General features: G+C 34.6%; 2 protein-coding genes across 4 annotated transcripts; one reads left to right on the top strand and one right to left on the bottom strand.

The window, feature by feature from the left end:
• The first annotated feature begins 795 nt into the window (after positions 1-795).
• On the top strand, positions 796-9441 carry LOC125809229 (uncharacterized). 2 transcript variants are annotated; one of them, XM_049488887.1, is made up of 11 exons: positions 796-1069; positions 1187-1225; positions 3473-3564; positions 4752-5001; positions 5175-5294; positions 5370-5445; positions 6578-6786; positions 6942-7050; positions 7685-7777; positions 8136-8296; positions 8737-9441. In XM_049488887.1, exons 1-11 carry the CDS (start codon positions 899-901, stop codon positions 9283-9285), a joined length of 1869 nt encoding a protein of 622 aa, XP_049344844.1. In that variant the 5' UTR covers positions 796-898; the 3' UTR covers positions 9286-9441. The 2 variants fall into 2 exon arrangements, with proteins under 2 accessions (XP_049344844.1, XP_049344846.1); XM_049488889.1 differs by having other exon boundaries at positions 822-1069; positions 3473-3587.
• Positions 9442-9491: 50 nt separating this feature from the next.
• Positions 9492-13067, bottom strand: LOC125809225 (FT-interacting protein 7). 2 transcript variants are annotated; one of them, XM_049488881.1, is made up of 2 exons: positions 9706-13067; positions 9492-9578 (listed from the first exon to the last, which is right to left on the bottom strand). In XM_049488881.1, the coding sequence occupies exon 1, from the start codon at positions 13017-13019 to the stop codon at positions 9945-9947; it is 3075 nt and encodes a 1024-aa protein (XP_049344838.1). In that variant the 5' UTR covers positions 13020-13067; the 3' UTR covers positions 9492-9578; positions 9706-9944. The 2 variants fall into 2 exon arrangements, with proteins under 2 accessions (XP_049344838.1, XP_049344839.1); XM_049488882.1 differs by lacking the exon at positions 9492-9578 and having other exon boundaries at positions 9811-12439; positions 12511-12683.
• Between the last annotated feature and the right edge of the window lie 2792 nt (positions 13068-15859).

Below are 15859 nucleotides of genomic sequence, written 5' to 3'. Positions count from 1 at the left end.
TTACAAGTTCATACCCAAATCAAAAGTAATTCTTGAAATACACATTCTCTCATACATAATTACAGTCCATACCCCATATTCACTAAGGGTGATAATTTTCGCTTAACTGATACTAAAGCAGTGTCATATATTGTACTGGTATCATTAAGGTTGATAATTTCGCTTAACTGATACTAAATTAGTATATATATACTGTATTGGTATCATTAAGATTTCTTGTTCATAAATTATTTTTTAGTCAATGATATTATAAGAGTATATATGTATATTGTTGTGGCATCATTAAGATTTCTGAGAAATTACTCATTAGACAATAATACTATAAGAGTGTATATATATATATATATATATATATATATATATATATATACTGATTTAGTATCAATTCAGCAAAATTTTCAGCCTTAATATCAATTCAGCAAAATTATCAGCCTTAATGATACCAATATAGTATATATATATATATATATATATATATATATTGATTTAGTATCAATTCAGCAAAATTATCAGCCTTAATGATACCAATACAGTATATATATATATTGATTTAGTATCAATTCAGCAAAATTATCTGTCTTAATGATACCAATACAGTATATGATACTGATTAAATCAGTTAAGTGAAAATAGTAAGGGGGTATATAGTGTAATTATTTAGTGGATATGAATGTAAAGGGTATATATTTGTAATTATTTTGCTTTTATGGGGTATTTGCTTATTTTCCCCCTTTTTATTTTGTATCTTAGTGGTTTCTCTTTGGGCCAAAGTTTTGGATCAACAGTCGCAAACAAAACCCAGATTTCTTGGGCCTAAAAAAGGAACCCCAAAGTCCGAACCCCTAGAGCTTCTCGTCTTCTACACAAATCCATCTCTCTTTCACGCACTACTGAACAAATGGAAGACATTGAAGATTTGCTGGTGGGTAACGGGGCCGGAGTACCTCCAGGGTTCCGGTTACCGGTGTCGACGGCCGTTGGAGTCAATCCAAAGCAAAGGAAAAAGAACGGTGTAACGAAGCTAACAGTAGTCCAAGACTCTCCTGCACCTAAAATACCTGGCACTCAGGTTTCTCATTCATTCAAAAAAAAAAATTCTTCGAAGAACTCCTTTTACACATTTTGTAGCTACTCTTGTGTAATTTTGTTTGATAATGATCTATTTGTGTGAATACGAATGTTGCAGACTATTTACATCAAGACATTCGGATGTTCTCATAATCAGGTACAATCATGTTCGCTCAATTATGCACGTATTGATAAAAAGATGATGTTTTGATACTTCTCTATGTCCTTGTAGTTCTTATTATTGATCTAAATTTCAACTTTCTCAGAATGACTTGTTGCAAAATGTGACTTGTAAGCAAAGAAATACTTGGGATTAGTGTGTATTTTGTATTTTTCGTAAGAGGGTAAAGAAACCCAACAATAACAATTAAAACAACATACCCATTATAGTCCAACATGTAGGGTCTGAGGAGGGTGCGGTGTACGCAAATCGATGTTGTTTCATGCTTATTACGTTACAAGCTATACCTCAAATTCCTAAATGCTCCTCTAGTCCCAAGCATGGTAAAAATCCCTCGTGTAGCCCCATCTCGACTCGAAAGTGTTTCAAGTCTCCTTTTACTGTCCTCACTCGGGTATTGACTTTATTGTGTGATTCTGTAATTTGATATCCTTGTAGTTGTAGGGTAAATAAATTCAGATGCCAAACAATGAATTGTATAAATATAGGAGTATAGGACCTTGCAGCGTGGTTTGGTTTTCCTAGTTTGGAGAAAGCTAAGTGGCATCTTTTGTAGTGAGGAAATAGAATCCAGGAGGACTAACAGATATATTATTATAATGATTTTCCTACTTATTTTTATCTGCTAAGCTCTGTGTTCTGCTCTAAAATTTCAGCAAGACTAGTTGGACATTGCGGGTTTTGATTCTCTGAACAAGTAAGACTTGGGATTTATGTGTACAATCTGCTTTATGATTGTTGAAAGAGAACCTGGAGTTCCCTAATAGTACATTACAAAAAGCAGGCTTAACGGTGCTACTAATGTATAAAAAAACAGTAATATCAATAAGCGCGCTTAAGCCCTAAAGCGAGGCCCAAAACGTGTTGAGCAATATGCCTCTCTTAATGTGCCCTTCAGTGTTGTCACCAAGGTTTGAAGGCATACTTTTTCTTGCCAATGAGCCTCTTCTGAAGAGGCAACACTTAATAATTGTTATTTCTCTTTATCTTTTTCTTTAAAAAAATTCCTTGCTCATGTATTTGTGATTCATGCATATAATTATTAGTCTTGGACTCAACATATGTATTTGTATTTTTTCTTCCATTGCTCGTTTTTTAAAAATTAAAGCCCACACTTTATTTGCGTTTAAAGCCCCAAGAACCTTGGAGCTGTTTTGAGTATTTTGCTTTTGATAACACTGAAAAAAGAGATAATATAAGCAGTTTTTTTTAATTAGTAAAGGTAATTTTATTAGTGAAGCACAATACTAAGATAGTACAGTGCAGATATGAAAAGCAGAAAATCTGTAGAGGATGAATTTAAAGAAGTAAGATACTCCTTTTTATTCATTTCTTATGTTATTTGACTAGACATGATTGATAATGTAAGAGGGTGTTTGGATTGACTTATTTTAATTATTTTTATTTTTAAGCTCTTTTCCTACTTTTTGTAGTGTTTGGGAAAGATATAAGGTACTTTTAAGCACTGGCTTTTAGGCCAGAAAAGTACAAAAATAAGCTAAAAGCTAAAAATTGGGTTATTCCCAACTTATGACTTTTAGCTTTTAACTAATAAGCTATGTTTAAAAAGTCAACCCAAACACCCTCTATGTGCAATTACACCTAAATCATGTTTGTCAAATACCACAAAAAATAGTGATAGTAGAAGAACAATATTAACGTGATGGTTGAGAAGTTTGTTTGGTAGAGAGAGCATCACAACAAAGTTTTAATTTGAATAGATTAATTAGTTTGAATTCTTGAAAATTGTATACACATAAAATGGTGTCAAACATTATAAAACTTCAAATAGAATTTGTCAGAAAATTTGCAACACGGGGAGTTGATTTTAGGCTAAGGTACCTATTGAAGTTCATGAATCTTTATATTATAAAACAGGCGTTTTGTTGAGAAATAAGGAAGAAACTTTTAAGGGGTCGCCTACTAAGGATAGTTACAGAATATTTTTGCCTTCTACAAAAGAGTAATAATATTATGCTTGATCAGCTGATATCTGGAAAAAGCTTCATGCTGTTTAAGTGGCTGGTAGTAGCAAAATAAGATATCATTTCACTTGATCAGAGGCAATAAGCTAGCAAACTAAAAGCTAGAAATTATATAGGACCACTTAGGTGGACCATTTCTAAGAGGCTAGAGGCCCCTGCATCTATTTAGCTAAGCTATTGTAACTAAATATAAGTTCCTTTTACATTTGCTTGATTGTCTTATTTCCTGATTCTGCAGAGTGATTCCGAATATATGGCTGGTCAGCTTTCAGCGTTTGGTTATGCTCTGAGTGATAACCCTGATGAGGCAGACCTATGGATGATAAATACGTGAGACGTTTTTCCTCTTTTCAGTATGTGTATTTGTCTTTCATTTTTATCTTGAAATAAGGAAGCCTTGCTTAGTTTCAATCTGTAAGTTGAAATTTTGCATAGCTAAAAACAAATATTTGTTAAGAGGCTTACAGCTCATGGCTTCTGGTTTCTTTGCTACTCTGCATCTATTTCGTCTTCACCAAGTGAAATGCCCTTTTTTCCTTATTTCCATCCCAGCAATAACCATCTCTTTGGAACAGAGGTTTCTCTTTGTAACGAATTTGAATTGATGTGGATGGTGTATCTAAATGTCAAGTTTTTCTTTTTTTGGAATGGCGGATCAATGGAGTCAGGAAATTTTCTTTAAGAATTATATATATATATATATGTGTGTGTGTGTGTGTGTGTAATTATGTACCAGCCAGTGTTTTCTTTTTCAGTGATGTTTGGGCCAGCTTGCGCACAAAGAAATGGTTAGTGTCTTTAAAAGCGAAAACCGCAAAAAATAACAACCCTAGAGGCTTTAAGAAAGAACAGAGAACAATTTGCTCGCTTCTTTTAAATCGCTCATAAGAAGGGATGACTCTGGTTTGCATCGCTCCATTGTTTTAAGAGAAAATGATCGCATTTAATAATGATGTAGTCAGCACATTTTTTTGTACTCGAATCATGTTATTGGTGTTGACAAGTGAGGTTGCTCCAATGGTAAGTACACTCCACTTCCACCACAAGGTTGCAAACTTGAGTCACCAAGAAGCAAAGTGGGAGAAGAGGCCACTGTTGACTCCTTGGTAATGGTGGATTTTGGGGATAAGGATATCAAAAAATGATCATGTTATTGATGTTTTTCCACAAATACAGGGTCCACTCTTGCCTTGGGTTTGATTTAAGTCACACTCTTTTTAGTTTTCATGTCAATGCAAATGTATGCACCATCTGTTATCCACCTTTTTTGATTCTTGTTTTTTATGAATTTTATGCTTACTCGCAAAACTAGGGGTCATTATGCTAGTGCAAATATCATGCACAAAACTTAAACATATGTCTAAGAAGAGGTTTTCATGCATGCATATAAGCTTAGCAGGTTTTGCTGTCTGCTAGTGAGAATCTGTCTACTGTAGCTCAGGCTTCTAAATGGAATATGTCTGTATTATTTGCTAACTAATTTTAGGGTTTCAGCTAATATTCTCCATATGATGTAGATGCACAGTCAAATCTCCTAGTCAGTCTGCGATGGATACTATTATAAGTAAAGGAAGAAGTGCAAAAAAGCCATTGGTAGTAGCAGGTTGTGTTCCTCAAGGAAGCCGTAATCTGAAAGAGCTGGAAGGAGTTAGTATAGTAGGAGTTCAGCAGATTGACCGTGTGGTTGAGGTTGTGGAAGAGACTTTGAAAGGTCACGAAGTTCGGCTACTAACCCGGAAGACATTACCAGCACTTGATCTTCCAAAGGTGCAATTTGAAATATATTTTCTATTTATTTGAGTTGAAAACTTTATCAAACAATAGAAAATATCCGTTTTGAGTTTATGACCAGCTTTGATTTATTACATTAAAGATCAGCTCTCATATATTGGTCCCTCTTAATTATTTTCTACCTAAACCATTTGGAATATATCTTACAGGTCCGAAAGAACAAGTTTGTTGAGATTCTTCCAATAAATGTTGGTTGTTTAGGTGCTTGTACTTATTGCAAGACGAAGCATGCCCGTGGTCATTTAGGAAGTTACACAGTTGACAGCCTTGTAAGTTCTCCATATAAGAGTAGGAAAATCTATTTTTTGAGTTTTCTAGCTTTTTGATTTAGAATCTGAATTTAGGTGGGCCGAGTCAAAAATGTCATTGCTGATGGAGTGAGGGAGATCTGGCTGAGTAGTGAAGACACCGGGGCATATGGTAAATTTTTAAGTTTTTGTTTTATTCATTTTACCTTTGGAAGAAATAGATAGGGGTGGGGGGGGGGGCACTCTTCCATTTTATTTCTTGAAACTTGTGGTCATAATTATGTCATAACATTTGTGTGGTTGTAAGACTTATTGAAACTTCTGGTCTTAAACATGTCATAAGATTTGTGTGGCTATAAAAGCTTATCATTAAAGTAAAAATGGGAAATTCAAGTTAAGTTGTTTACAGATTTAGTATGGTTTCATTTTTTTGGATCAGACTAATAGGGAAATAATGTTGTTCTTTTTATAATGGAGGGAGTAACAATTATTGAGCACTAGTAAACAAAAAATTGAACATGTTTTAAACTTGTGTCCTTTTAGTTTACCTAGTTTTCTCGAGTCACTTTATACATATTATCTTGATTTAGTTACTACAGTAGTATTGGCAATACACTCAAGTTGTGAATGCTAGAAAAGCAATAGTTGGCGATAATGCTAGTCTTGTGACATATTTAAGTGTAGGGCACAAGCCTAATAGGCTTGGGCTCCATTTATTTGCATTAAGATTAAGACATCTAAATGATTAAGATGTTTTTTCTAGATCTGAAAACTAAATGATTAAAACTGTTTGTTTTTCAACTTTTGAATGTACATAATTTATTTATTTTTAAACATAATAAATATATAATTCAAATTAATTCAAATTAATTCAAATTAACTTTACCATTCTCAAAAAAATATATATATAATTCAAATTAAAAAAAAGTAATTAAATATAATAAAATATAAATTTAATACAATAAAATCATTATTTGATTAATAAAAATAAATGGTGGTGGCAGTGACAGTGGAGGTGGTAAGTGAGGTAACGACTGATCGTAGTGGTGGTTGTGATGACAAAGGTAATTGGTGGGAAGGTGGTGGCTGGTGGTTGTGGTGTGGATAGAGTGGTGGTGAAAAGTATTCACTTAAAAAATGCTATTAACACTTTGTTTAAGATCTTAATGATTAAGACCTATTTAGACCAAGTGCTTAAATCTCAATGTAAATTAGTGCACTTAACATATGAACCATTAAGTGCAAACAAATGAGGCCTAGTCTATCAAGAATGTAAAGCACTTGTGTGTTTCTCAATTTTGCAGGTCGTGACATTGGAGTTAATCTTCCTATTCTACTGAATGCTATAGTTGCAGAGCTTCCTTTGAATGGAAGTACAATGCTCCGAATTGGGATGACCAATCCTCCTTATATTCTTGAGCACTTGAAGGAAATAGCTGATGTCTTATGTCATCCATGTGTGTATTCTTTTCTTCATGTGCCAGTTCAGTCGGGTAGTGATTCAATCTTGAGTGTAAGTTTGAATTACATAATATTAATTGACATTAACTTTCTTTTTGCTTTTGGACAACCCTTGTGAAATAGGCCCTATGCTCGCTCTCGTTAAGTAATGTTATCGCCACAAAATTGTTTATCATAAATCTCTCTTTTCTCTGTTCGTCAATTCAGGCAATGAACCGTGAATACACTGTGGGTGAGTTCAGGAAAGTGGTGGATACATTAATGGAACTGGTCCCTGGGATGCAGATTGCAACAGATATAATTTGTGGATTTCCTGGTATGTCTGCACATCTTGCTGCCTAGTAAGATGTTGTCAAATGAGTATGTAGACTTGATTTTTGTCTGCACAAGTTAGAAGCTATTTGCTTGGACTCTCTAAAAATGTTGCCGTACCCGTGGCGGATCATCCAAAAATTCGATATTGGAGGATCCAACACGCACTCGCCCACATTTAGGCCGAGCAACATAGGTTAGAAGCTTAGTCTTCCACTGTACGAACTCCGAAGTCCCCTCCCCGTTGGAATCAATTAAACTGAAGCATGATTTTAGAATAGGATTTTTTTTCTGAACAAGGAAATGAGACAGTTCTCTTTCTCCTTTTATTAAAAAAAACAAGGTTGATTTATAACCCTCATAACTACTATAAAAAGGGTAAATTATTCCATTTGTTTGTTTTTTGCTCATATTCTATTGTCAGATATTCTAAAGTATCAAAATTGGCAGTTGCTTTACTGCTCATTGTGTTAGAGCCACTCTTCAGACTTCCGGTCTGAAATATTCTGCAATATTTTGATTTTATTATGATTTTGCCAAATCATCAAGAGTTTAGCCTTGGACCAAGATTTGTTTTGATCAATTCTGCTGCTGGAAAGACCTTGCACCAAGCGTGATGATCTGTCCTTGCATTGCAGGTGAAACTGATGAAGATTTTGCTCAGACAGTTGACCTTATTAGGGACTACAAGCTTGCTCAAGTTCATATATCACAGTTCTATCCTAGGCCCGGTATGCTTTTTTTCAGTTTTTCAGTTTTTCAATTGTTATTTGTCTAGATATACCATTCTGGAAAATAAAGGAAAAAAGATTTCCTGTTTCTCTTTATCCACTCTGAAAAGAACTATAGCAAAAAGCTCTAGTTATTGCATCTACAAGTGAGGGATGTGAAGCTTTCTTTAGTGGTACATCCTGTGATGCATGGATTTCAAATTTCTCAATTACTTGCTTGCTATCAGGTTATATGCAATAATTTGGAACTAAATGCACTTATACAGGCATATCCAGTCATCTATTGTCATAGACTGATATTCAATAACCTGCTTAATGGATTAAATTGGTACTTCTGTTTATCACAAATCTATGTCAGGCACTCCTGCTGCAAGGATGAAGAAGGTTCCTAGTAATGTGGTGAAGCAACGTAGTCGTGAATTAACTGCTGTATTTGAGTCCTTTACTCCATATACTGGAGTGGAAGGCAAAGTAGAGAGGATATGGATTACTGACATAGCTTCAGATGGGATTCATTTGGTAAGCATGATAGAGAGCCAGATATCTGATAACTGCTACTGTTTCATAATTGCTGTTTCGACTCTTCTAAAGCTTTAACTATCTAGATGCAGTTTTTTGCTGGGACATGATGGGTTTCCTATACTCTAAGTAAATTCATTTATTTTAAAGTATAATAGTTGGTGAAAGTTTATGAAACACAAATTAGTCTTTATAAGATCAACCAGCAAAGACAAACTCTGATCATACACATGCCTCAAATCTCCTACTCTTACTTCCATCTGTGTGTGACAAGCAAGTAAATTTCCCTACAAAAAAAATCAATATTGCTCAAATTCCTATATGCATTTCATAATACTTGCTGCATTTCAAATTCCTGAATGACCATCGCATGATGTTGCATGTTAGATGCAAATAGCTTCATCCCCATGAGCAACTCTTTTTTCTCCTCAATGGTCTAGGTGGGACACACTAAGGGATACATTCAGGTCCTGGTGATTGGTCCAGAAAGCATGATGGGTTCCTCCGCTATGGTGAAAATAACATCCGTAGGTAGATGGTCAGTCTTTGGAGAAGTGATTGAGATCCTCTGCCAAAATAACGAGGATGTTCCCTCACACAGGAGTTTTGATGAAAGGTGCTCCCCATGCGCCCTTTCAGAAGAAGCTTGTGCCTGTTCAAAAGAGCAAGAACCTTGCTCTGCAACATCTGATTGCTGCAATCAAAGTCCAACTCGGGAAGCAACAACACTGCTGAAGAATGACCCTAATCAAGATGATCATAGCAGCAGAAACTTAATTGGATGGTTTCTGAGGAATCGTAAGAATCAGTCTTCCAAAAAGATGGACTTAACTAGCTCAGAGTCTAAGGAGAAGCAGATACAGGATTTAAGTCACCGAAGCGCTTGGAGTCTTGTTGATATAGCTCTACTTAGTGGAATATTATTGAGCTTGTTCACAATAGTAGCTCTATTTTTGAAACTTGGATCAAGGAGTTCGTCATCCAAGTAAATCATTTTTGTATCTTCAATTACTTTTTTCTGCTAGTCACAAAGTTGAGGGCAGATGCGCTCTTGCAAGAGTTTGACATTGTGGTTTGTTTTTATGACAGTAATGTGATAGATTTTGTGTCAACCATGTGCTATCCACACTTAGCTGTAATAGTAATTCCTCTGCCGTTTTTTCTCTTGTAACCAGAAAAAAAAGTAATTTGAGAATTAAAGATGGGAACACTATTCTTATCAGCTTTGAATTTGCAATTCCTTTTTACATCTAAACAGATACAAACAACTATATTCTACAACCTCATAGATTGATTACAATATCAACCAAGTAATTTGAGAATTAAAGATGGGAACACTATTCTTATCAGCTTTGAATTTGCAATTCCTTTTTACATCTAAACAGATACAAACAACTATATTCTACGACCTCATAGATTGATTACAATATCAACCAAGAAAATAAACAACGACTTGTTATCTAATACAGGAGCTTGAAGAATGTGGAACGTGCATTATGTAAGTAGGGATTGTGGGGTGTGGGGAAACAAGGAAAACTGCTCTTCCATTTTTGTCTTGTGTAGCAGCCTTTATCCCCACTTATTCACTGAACCCATCTCTCTATTTTACAACTTGAATACATAGATAAGGTGGAAATTTACCAGCATCTTACAAAAGCATATCAGACTTGGATGGTAATCTCTTGAAGAAGTTGACAGGTACTGATGGTAGCTTGCTCCTGAATCGTGGATGGCGCAACCAGTAAAGTCCTATGAGCACTGCAACTACTTGGAATGGAGTAACATATAGAAACACAGCCCAGATCAATGCAAGGATTATAAATATAGCAGTAGCCCTTGGATCCCGCCAGCTTAGTATGGAAAGAGCCCTTTCACCTTGTGTTGCCAAATCTCCAACTACGGTTTGCACTCTCCCAGCCACACTCCTCAGTCGATCATACCTCACTCTTACAACGTCTGTTTGCCGGGAAGAAGGGAATGTATCAAATTCTTCATCCAGTTCATCTGGGTGAGCATTTTCAGCTTGCGAAAGGCGAGCATCCATGTGCGGTGGAGCTCTAGGCCTAAACCTGTAGTTCCACAAGCCAATTACAAACAGGTACAGGAAAATTGTTGGCAAAATGAGTTCTGGATAGCAAATCAATATCAAGAAGAGCACATGGACAAGGATAGTCGTCAAAGGGTTTCTCCAATTGCAAATCCCATTAAACCATCCATGAACTGCCGAAATCCCAGAAAGCAGTCCCATTATGCGAAAGAAATTAGCTTTGCTTCTTCTGAGGCTGAACATATGGTAATCCACATCCAGCATATACTCAACAACCTCCCTTCTAAGAGGTGGCTCAGCCCTGGCCAGCCTTGCAGCTACTATCTGCATTGCCTGGTGGCGCAACCAATCAATATGCCTAACGGAAATGGGTTGCACATAATGCATTTTCGGGAGCAATGGCCTACCATATTGTGCTACCATGTTCACCCAAGCAGTACAAGTGAACCTTATGGCCAAATGAAGCTCTCCATGTTTCCTTAAACCAGAGGGTGTAAGAACCAGCAATGGATAAAAATGTGTATAGATCCGATCAGTTTCCAAAGTCGATAACCTAATTCTCACCTTACCAATTCTCTGATCTCTAGCATCATCTTTGCCATTGATGTGACAATTGTCAAAGACCCCAATGGTGACAACGGTACACGGATCAAACACTTCCCAAGAGAACTGCTCGTTCCATCGAGGAGCCAGAGTGTCAATAAGTGTTCTTGTTCGAACCCATTTATTCCCATACTTAGCAACACAATATGAATCTGTAATTCGACCCTCTTTACTCTTCATTGGCATCAGATTCTTGGCACTGAGAATACCTAATTCAAGAAGTCCAATACTCGGCTTTCTCAAGAACTTTGATGATGGTTGAAGATCACTGCTAAAATGTGTGGACTCATCAAGAACATGGTAACCAGCATCTATCCAAATTCTAAGGTGAATCTTGCTAGAGAACTTCACTTCTTTCTTCTTCTCGTCATCATCTGCCGCATGAGAAGGCTTGAGAAGATTGAACCATATAGCATCTGGTAGCTTAGAGTTATCAACTCTGGTTGGAATATTTTTAAATGATATCATAGCCCTGCCAATCAATTCATCTTTTCCTGGTCCAACTCTATCCACGACATCTATTATCAAATACTCCTCAAAAGGCTCAGATGCAACAAACATTAGCTCCTCATTCCACACCGGATTAATATGTCTCATCGGTGAGGGCTTGGTAGTCCTTCCCTGGTGCCCAAGCTGTAACTTGGCATAAGCCTCGGGCATCCGGCTTCTATCTGATGGTAGAAGATCCTGAGCTTCAATAACATGAACTCTTAGATAATACAATTTAGGTGAGAAATATACTTTGGATCGCGTATTAACCAAATTTTGTTGACTAGCCATATGAGCATCAGAATGCCAAGCCTCAGGAAAAGCCTCATCAGCTTGAGTTCCCATCCAAACAGCAAGCATGATTTCACCTTGTGGAATCTTCTGTCCTTTTTTATTGATCAACCTGTACCATTGTGGAGCTAAAGGACTATCTGGTGGAACACGAAGAGGGACTTCAGCAATATCAAACATAACTTTGCCAACAATATCATCTTTCCCAAAATCCTTATCTTTTACAGTAACTTCAATCAAATTGGATTGCAGTCTTTCTTTAGAGAAGGCAAAAACACTGTTCCATACAGGGTATTGATTCTTTTCATAATGCCTTGTAACACCTTTGTAATTACCAAGTTTCACCTCAACATAAGGATCAAGACTCCCTGATATATCCATAACTGGAAGATCCCTAGCTTTAACAACATTAATATACAAGAAATGCATTGGTTCCACCAAATCATAAGTACTAGCAGTTTTATCTCTACCCCAATACCCCATTCTTGCAGCCAAAGGTGGCCTTGTTTCCACTAAACCAAATTCAGGCCTTGGACCACCACCCATTTGCATCTGCATTACATTGCTAGCCATTGGTCCACCAGCCTTTGCAAAATCAGCCCTTTTCTCTATCACCACCGGAGGTGGTGATGGACCAGACGCCGGCACTGGCACCGGCGCCGGTGCAGGAATAGAATGAAAAGTTCTTACCTCTGGTTCTTTCTTCTTCTTCTTATCCTTCTTCTTGATTTCAGCCTCCTTCATGTACTGTTCTTCAAAGTTGTTGGTGTTAATTTCTTGAAATGGAGTAAAAGGGGTTGCTCTATCTTCACCATTATTCACATTCTGCTGCTCAGTTTCCACCGTCACCGACGGCGGAATGACATTACCACCACCACCAAGAACATCAGCAACACCACCACCAAGAACAGCATAGATTCTTAAAGCAATATCCCCTTTGATATGTGAAAAGATTCCTCTTTTATCAAGTGGGTATCTCTGAACTAAAGCTTCAGAATCAGAAAAGGGGATAAAAGCACCAGAAATCTTAACACGACCAAGAAAATTCTTGTGGTGTCCCTGTTTTTGGTCATTATAAACATAAACAGAGATTGTCTGATTTTCAAGGTCTCTTGGATTCTTGATGTTGAAAACAAGTTTTTCATTCCATTGAGGGTTGAGATCTTTGTTTTTAGTTTGAGTTCTTTGACGTTGCTCATCAAAATCTACTTCAACAAAAGGACTTGCTGAACCTTGTCCATCTTTAGGCATCAGATCACTTGCATCAAGAACTTCTACAATTAACTTAGCCATTGAAGATAATCAAGAAACTATAGACAGAAAAAAAAAAGTGTTGTTTTTTGAGGCCAAGTAGGTGTATAGAGTAGAATTGAAGGAAAATGGAGAATGATGGAGAAGAAGGGCAGGCGGTGAAGGAGATATTGCAGTGGGGGTTGGGGTAGGGGCCTAGGAATTAGAGTGTTAAATTTTGGTGAAAGTGGAAGGGTGGGGGTGGGGTGGGGAGGGGGGCCCTATCAAAGTGTTTGGTGTTTGTAGTATATCTCTTTCTGATTCAAAATAGTGACACACACACAAACACAAACAAAAGAAAAAAAAAAAGCAAAAAGCATATGCAATAGTTTCTTGGAAGTCATTTTTGGGGTTTATAAGGAAACTTAAGATGAACTAAATGGCAATTCTAATTTGGAAGTTAAAAAGTTCAATGTTTTTGATACCCTAATCAAAATACTACTAATATTTATTTACACAAGTAAAGATAACAGAGAATAATAGCTATACAAATATACTTTGATGTAGAAAATATAAAATAATTAATTCAATTAAGATCAAATTTTTAGGATTATATTTTTTAGGTTTAAATTATTTTAAACTATAATTTATGTAATACTCTATTAATGTCAATCAAAACTTGTTTATTTATATAGATAATAGAGAACCTTTCGGACGTTTATATTACTTGACCCTCATTTTAAAAAGAGCAACTTTCACATATATCAAATATAAAAATCATATTTGTATGTTATAGCTATAGTTTGCATAATTGTGCTCAATAGCAAATTTTATGTTTGCTATGGAGTTTTTGATTTGTATAATTCGCTAGATACATCCAGTTTTATACAAATTGTTCAGTTTTGAATAAATTCATTTATACATTGTAATTTGTATAATAAGATCTGTATTTGTATAATTATAAGTGTATAGGACGAAAATATATGTATTTGTATTTGTATTTGTATTTGTATATACAATTTTCTCTAGTTTTATACAAACACAAACACATTTTATACCGAAATGTATAAAATGACTAATTGTATATCGAAAATGGCTAATTGTATACCAAATCAGATGGCAAGAAAATGGGATATTTGCTGCGAATTACAAATAAAATAAACTATGGCTATAACATTTAATTTGTATTAATAGTTTACTATTTCATACAATTTTCCCTTCTAAAAATAATTTTTTTGATTTACTTGTCCAACTAATGAGATCGAAAGAGTTTTCAAATATTTTTTTATTTCTACCCTTAATATTAAATAACTACATAAAATAGTAATACTCAAATTAAAGTTTCAAAGCACTACTAATAATGTAAGTTTAGTAAATTACATCTCTAGTTAAATTTTTGTAAGGGGCATTATATTAGGAAGGGATCAAGTTATATGAAATGCATGAAGTAGAAAGTAAAGAAAGACAAAAATATACCTATACATACATATTTACGCGTTTAATGCATATTATATTGAAATAACATTAATTTTTTTGACAAATTCATAAAAAAATTATTCTACTTATAATGTTAATGAACTTACAGAAAAAGTTATAAATACCTAAGTTAAAAAATAAATTAATATAATATAAAAAGATATTACACATAATAAGGATAAAATGGACAATGCATAGAATAAAGGGGAGAATTTGATGATTTTTATAATATTATTTATCAGCCAACGATTTGCAGAATTACCATTCTTGCGTGTATAACTATCAAACAAAGGAGTTTTTTTAATATGGAGTATAATAATAATAATAATAATAATATTTGATACTATGTATTAATAATGCTTGTATTGATTATACTTGCATTAATTATGTAGGAATTATTTTAAATACATTATTTTGTTTCGGTCTAGCATATTAAAAATAGCATTTATTACATAATTTTTTAAAAAGATTTATTTATAAAGATACCTTTCACAAATATAGTGAAAAAAATAAAAGATTTTGAAAGGCAATTGAGTCATAGATTATTAATATCATAATTTTTTATATTTTAATAATACACACCTTAATACACATAACTAAAATATATACCAACACATTCTTTCTTATGATACATTCTATCAAATGACCCCTTAAGTGAAAAAAGAAAGAAAAAATGAGGAAAAGCATTTTGTTTCAATTATTCATTAAATTTGAGGATGTTGAAACTTTAGTACCCAAAAGTGGACGTCTACATTTCAAAACGCACTACCTAGTAGGACAAGACTTATGAGACATTTAAAGTTGAGCAACACCTCTGCCTTTTTAATGAAAAATTTTAGCTAAATACGCATCTTATTTTATTATAATTTTTTAAAAAAATTATCATTTAAAAATTTTCAAAAATTCTCTCTCAAGTACATCACTCCTTTTTCAATGATACATTTCTTCTCTCAGATACATCCCTCTCCTCTGATACATCCCTTCCCTGTCAGATACATTTCCCCCTCTCTAATACATCACTCCCCTATGTATCCCCTCTTTGATACACCCCTCCCCTCTCGAATACATCCCTCCCCATATGTATATCGATGTCTGCTGATGTATCCAGAAGTCCAGTGATATATCGGAAGTCAAAAATTTTAAGGGATTCTCGTAATTTGAAAAATAGTACGGAAATAATGTAATTAGTTCTTAACACTATGAGATTTATGTAAATTATATTTTTTTAATCCACCATATTATTATTTTTTTATTATTCAACATTTTTTTTTATTTTATATGATATTTTCTAAATATTGTTAATTTATTATTTTTTGTAATTTTTAGTTGTTAACTATATTTTAGAGTGTTCATTTGTATTGCAAAGTGAGATATCATATTTTGGATGAAAATTATCTTCTTCCTCGAATATTAATTTAAAAGTCAAA

The sequence above is a fragment of the Solanum verrucosum genome, unplaced genomic scaffold (genome assembly GCF_900185275.1).
Source record: "Solanum verrucosum unplaced genomic scaffold, falcon-dt-bn FXZP01000062.1, whole genome shotgun sequence".
Lineage (NCBI taxonomy): Eukaryota > Viridiplantae > Streptophyta > Magnoliopsida > Solanales > Solanaceae > Solanum > Solanum verrucosum.
Note: the sequence above shows the minus strand (reverse complement) of the source record. Positions and strands in the feature narration are given on the sequence as shown.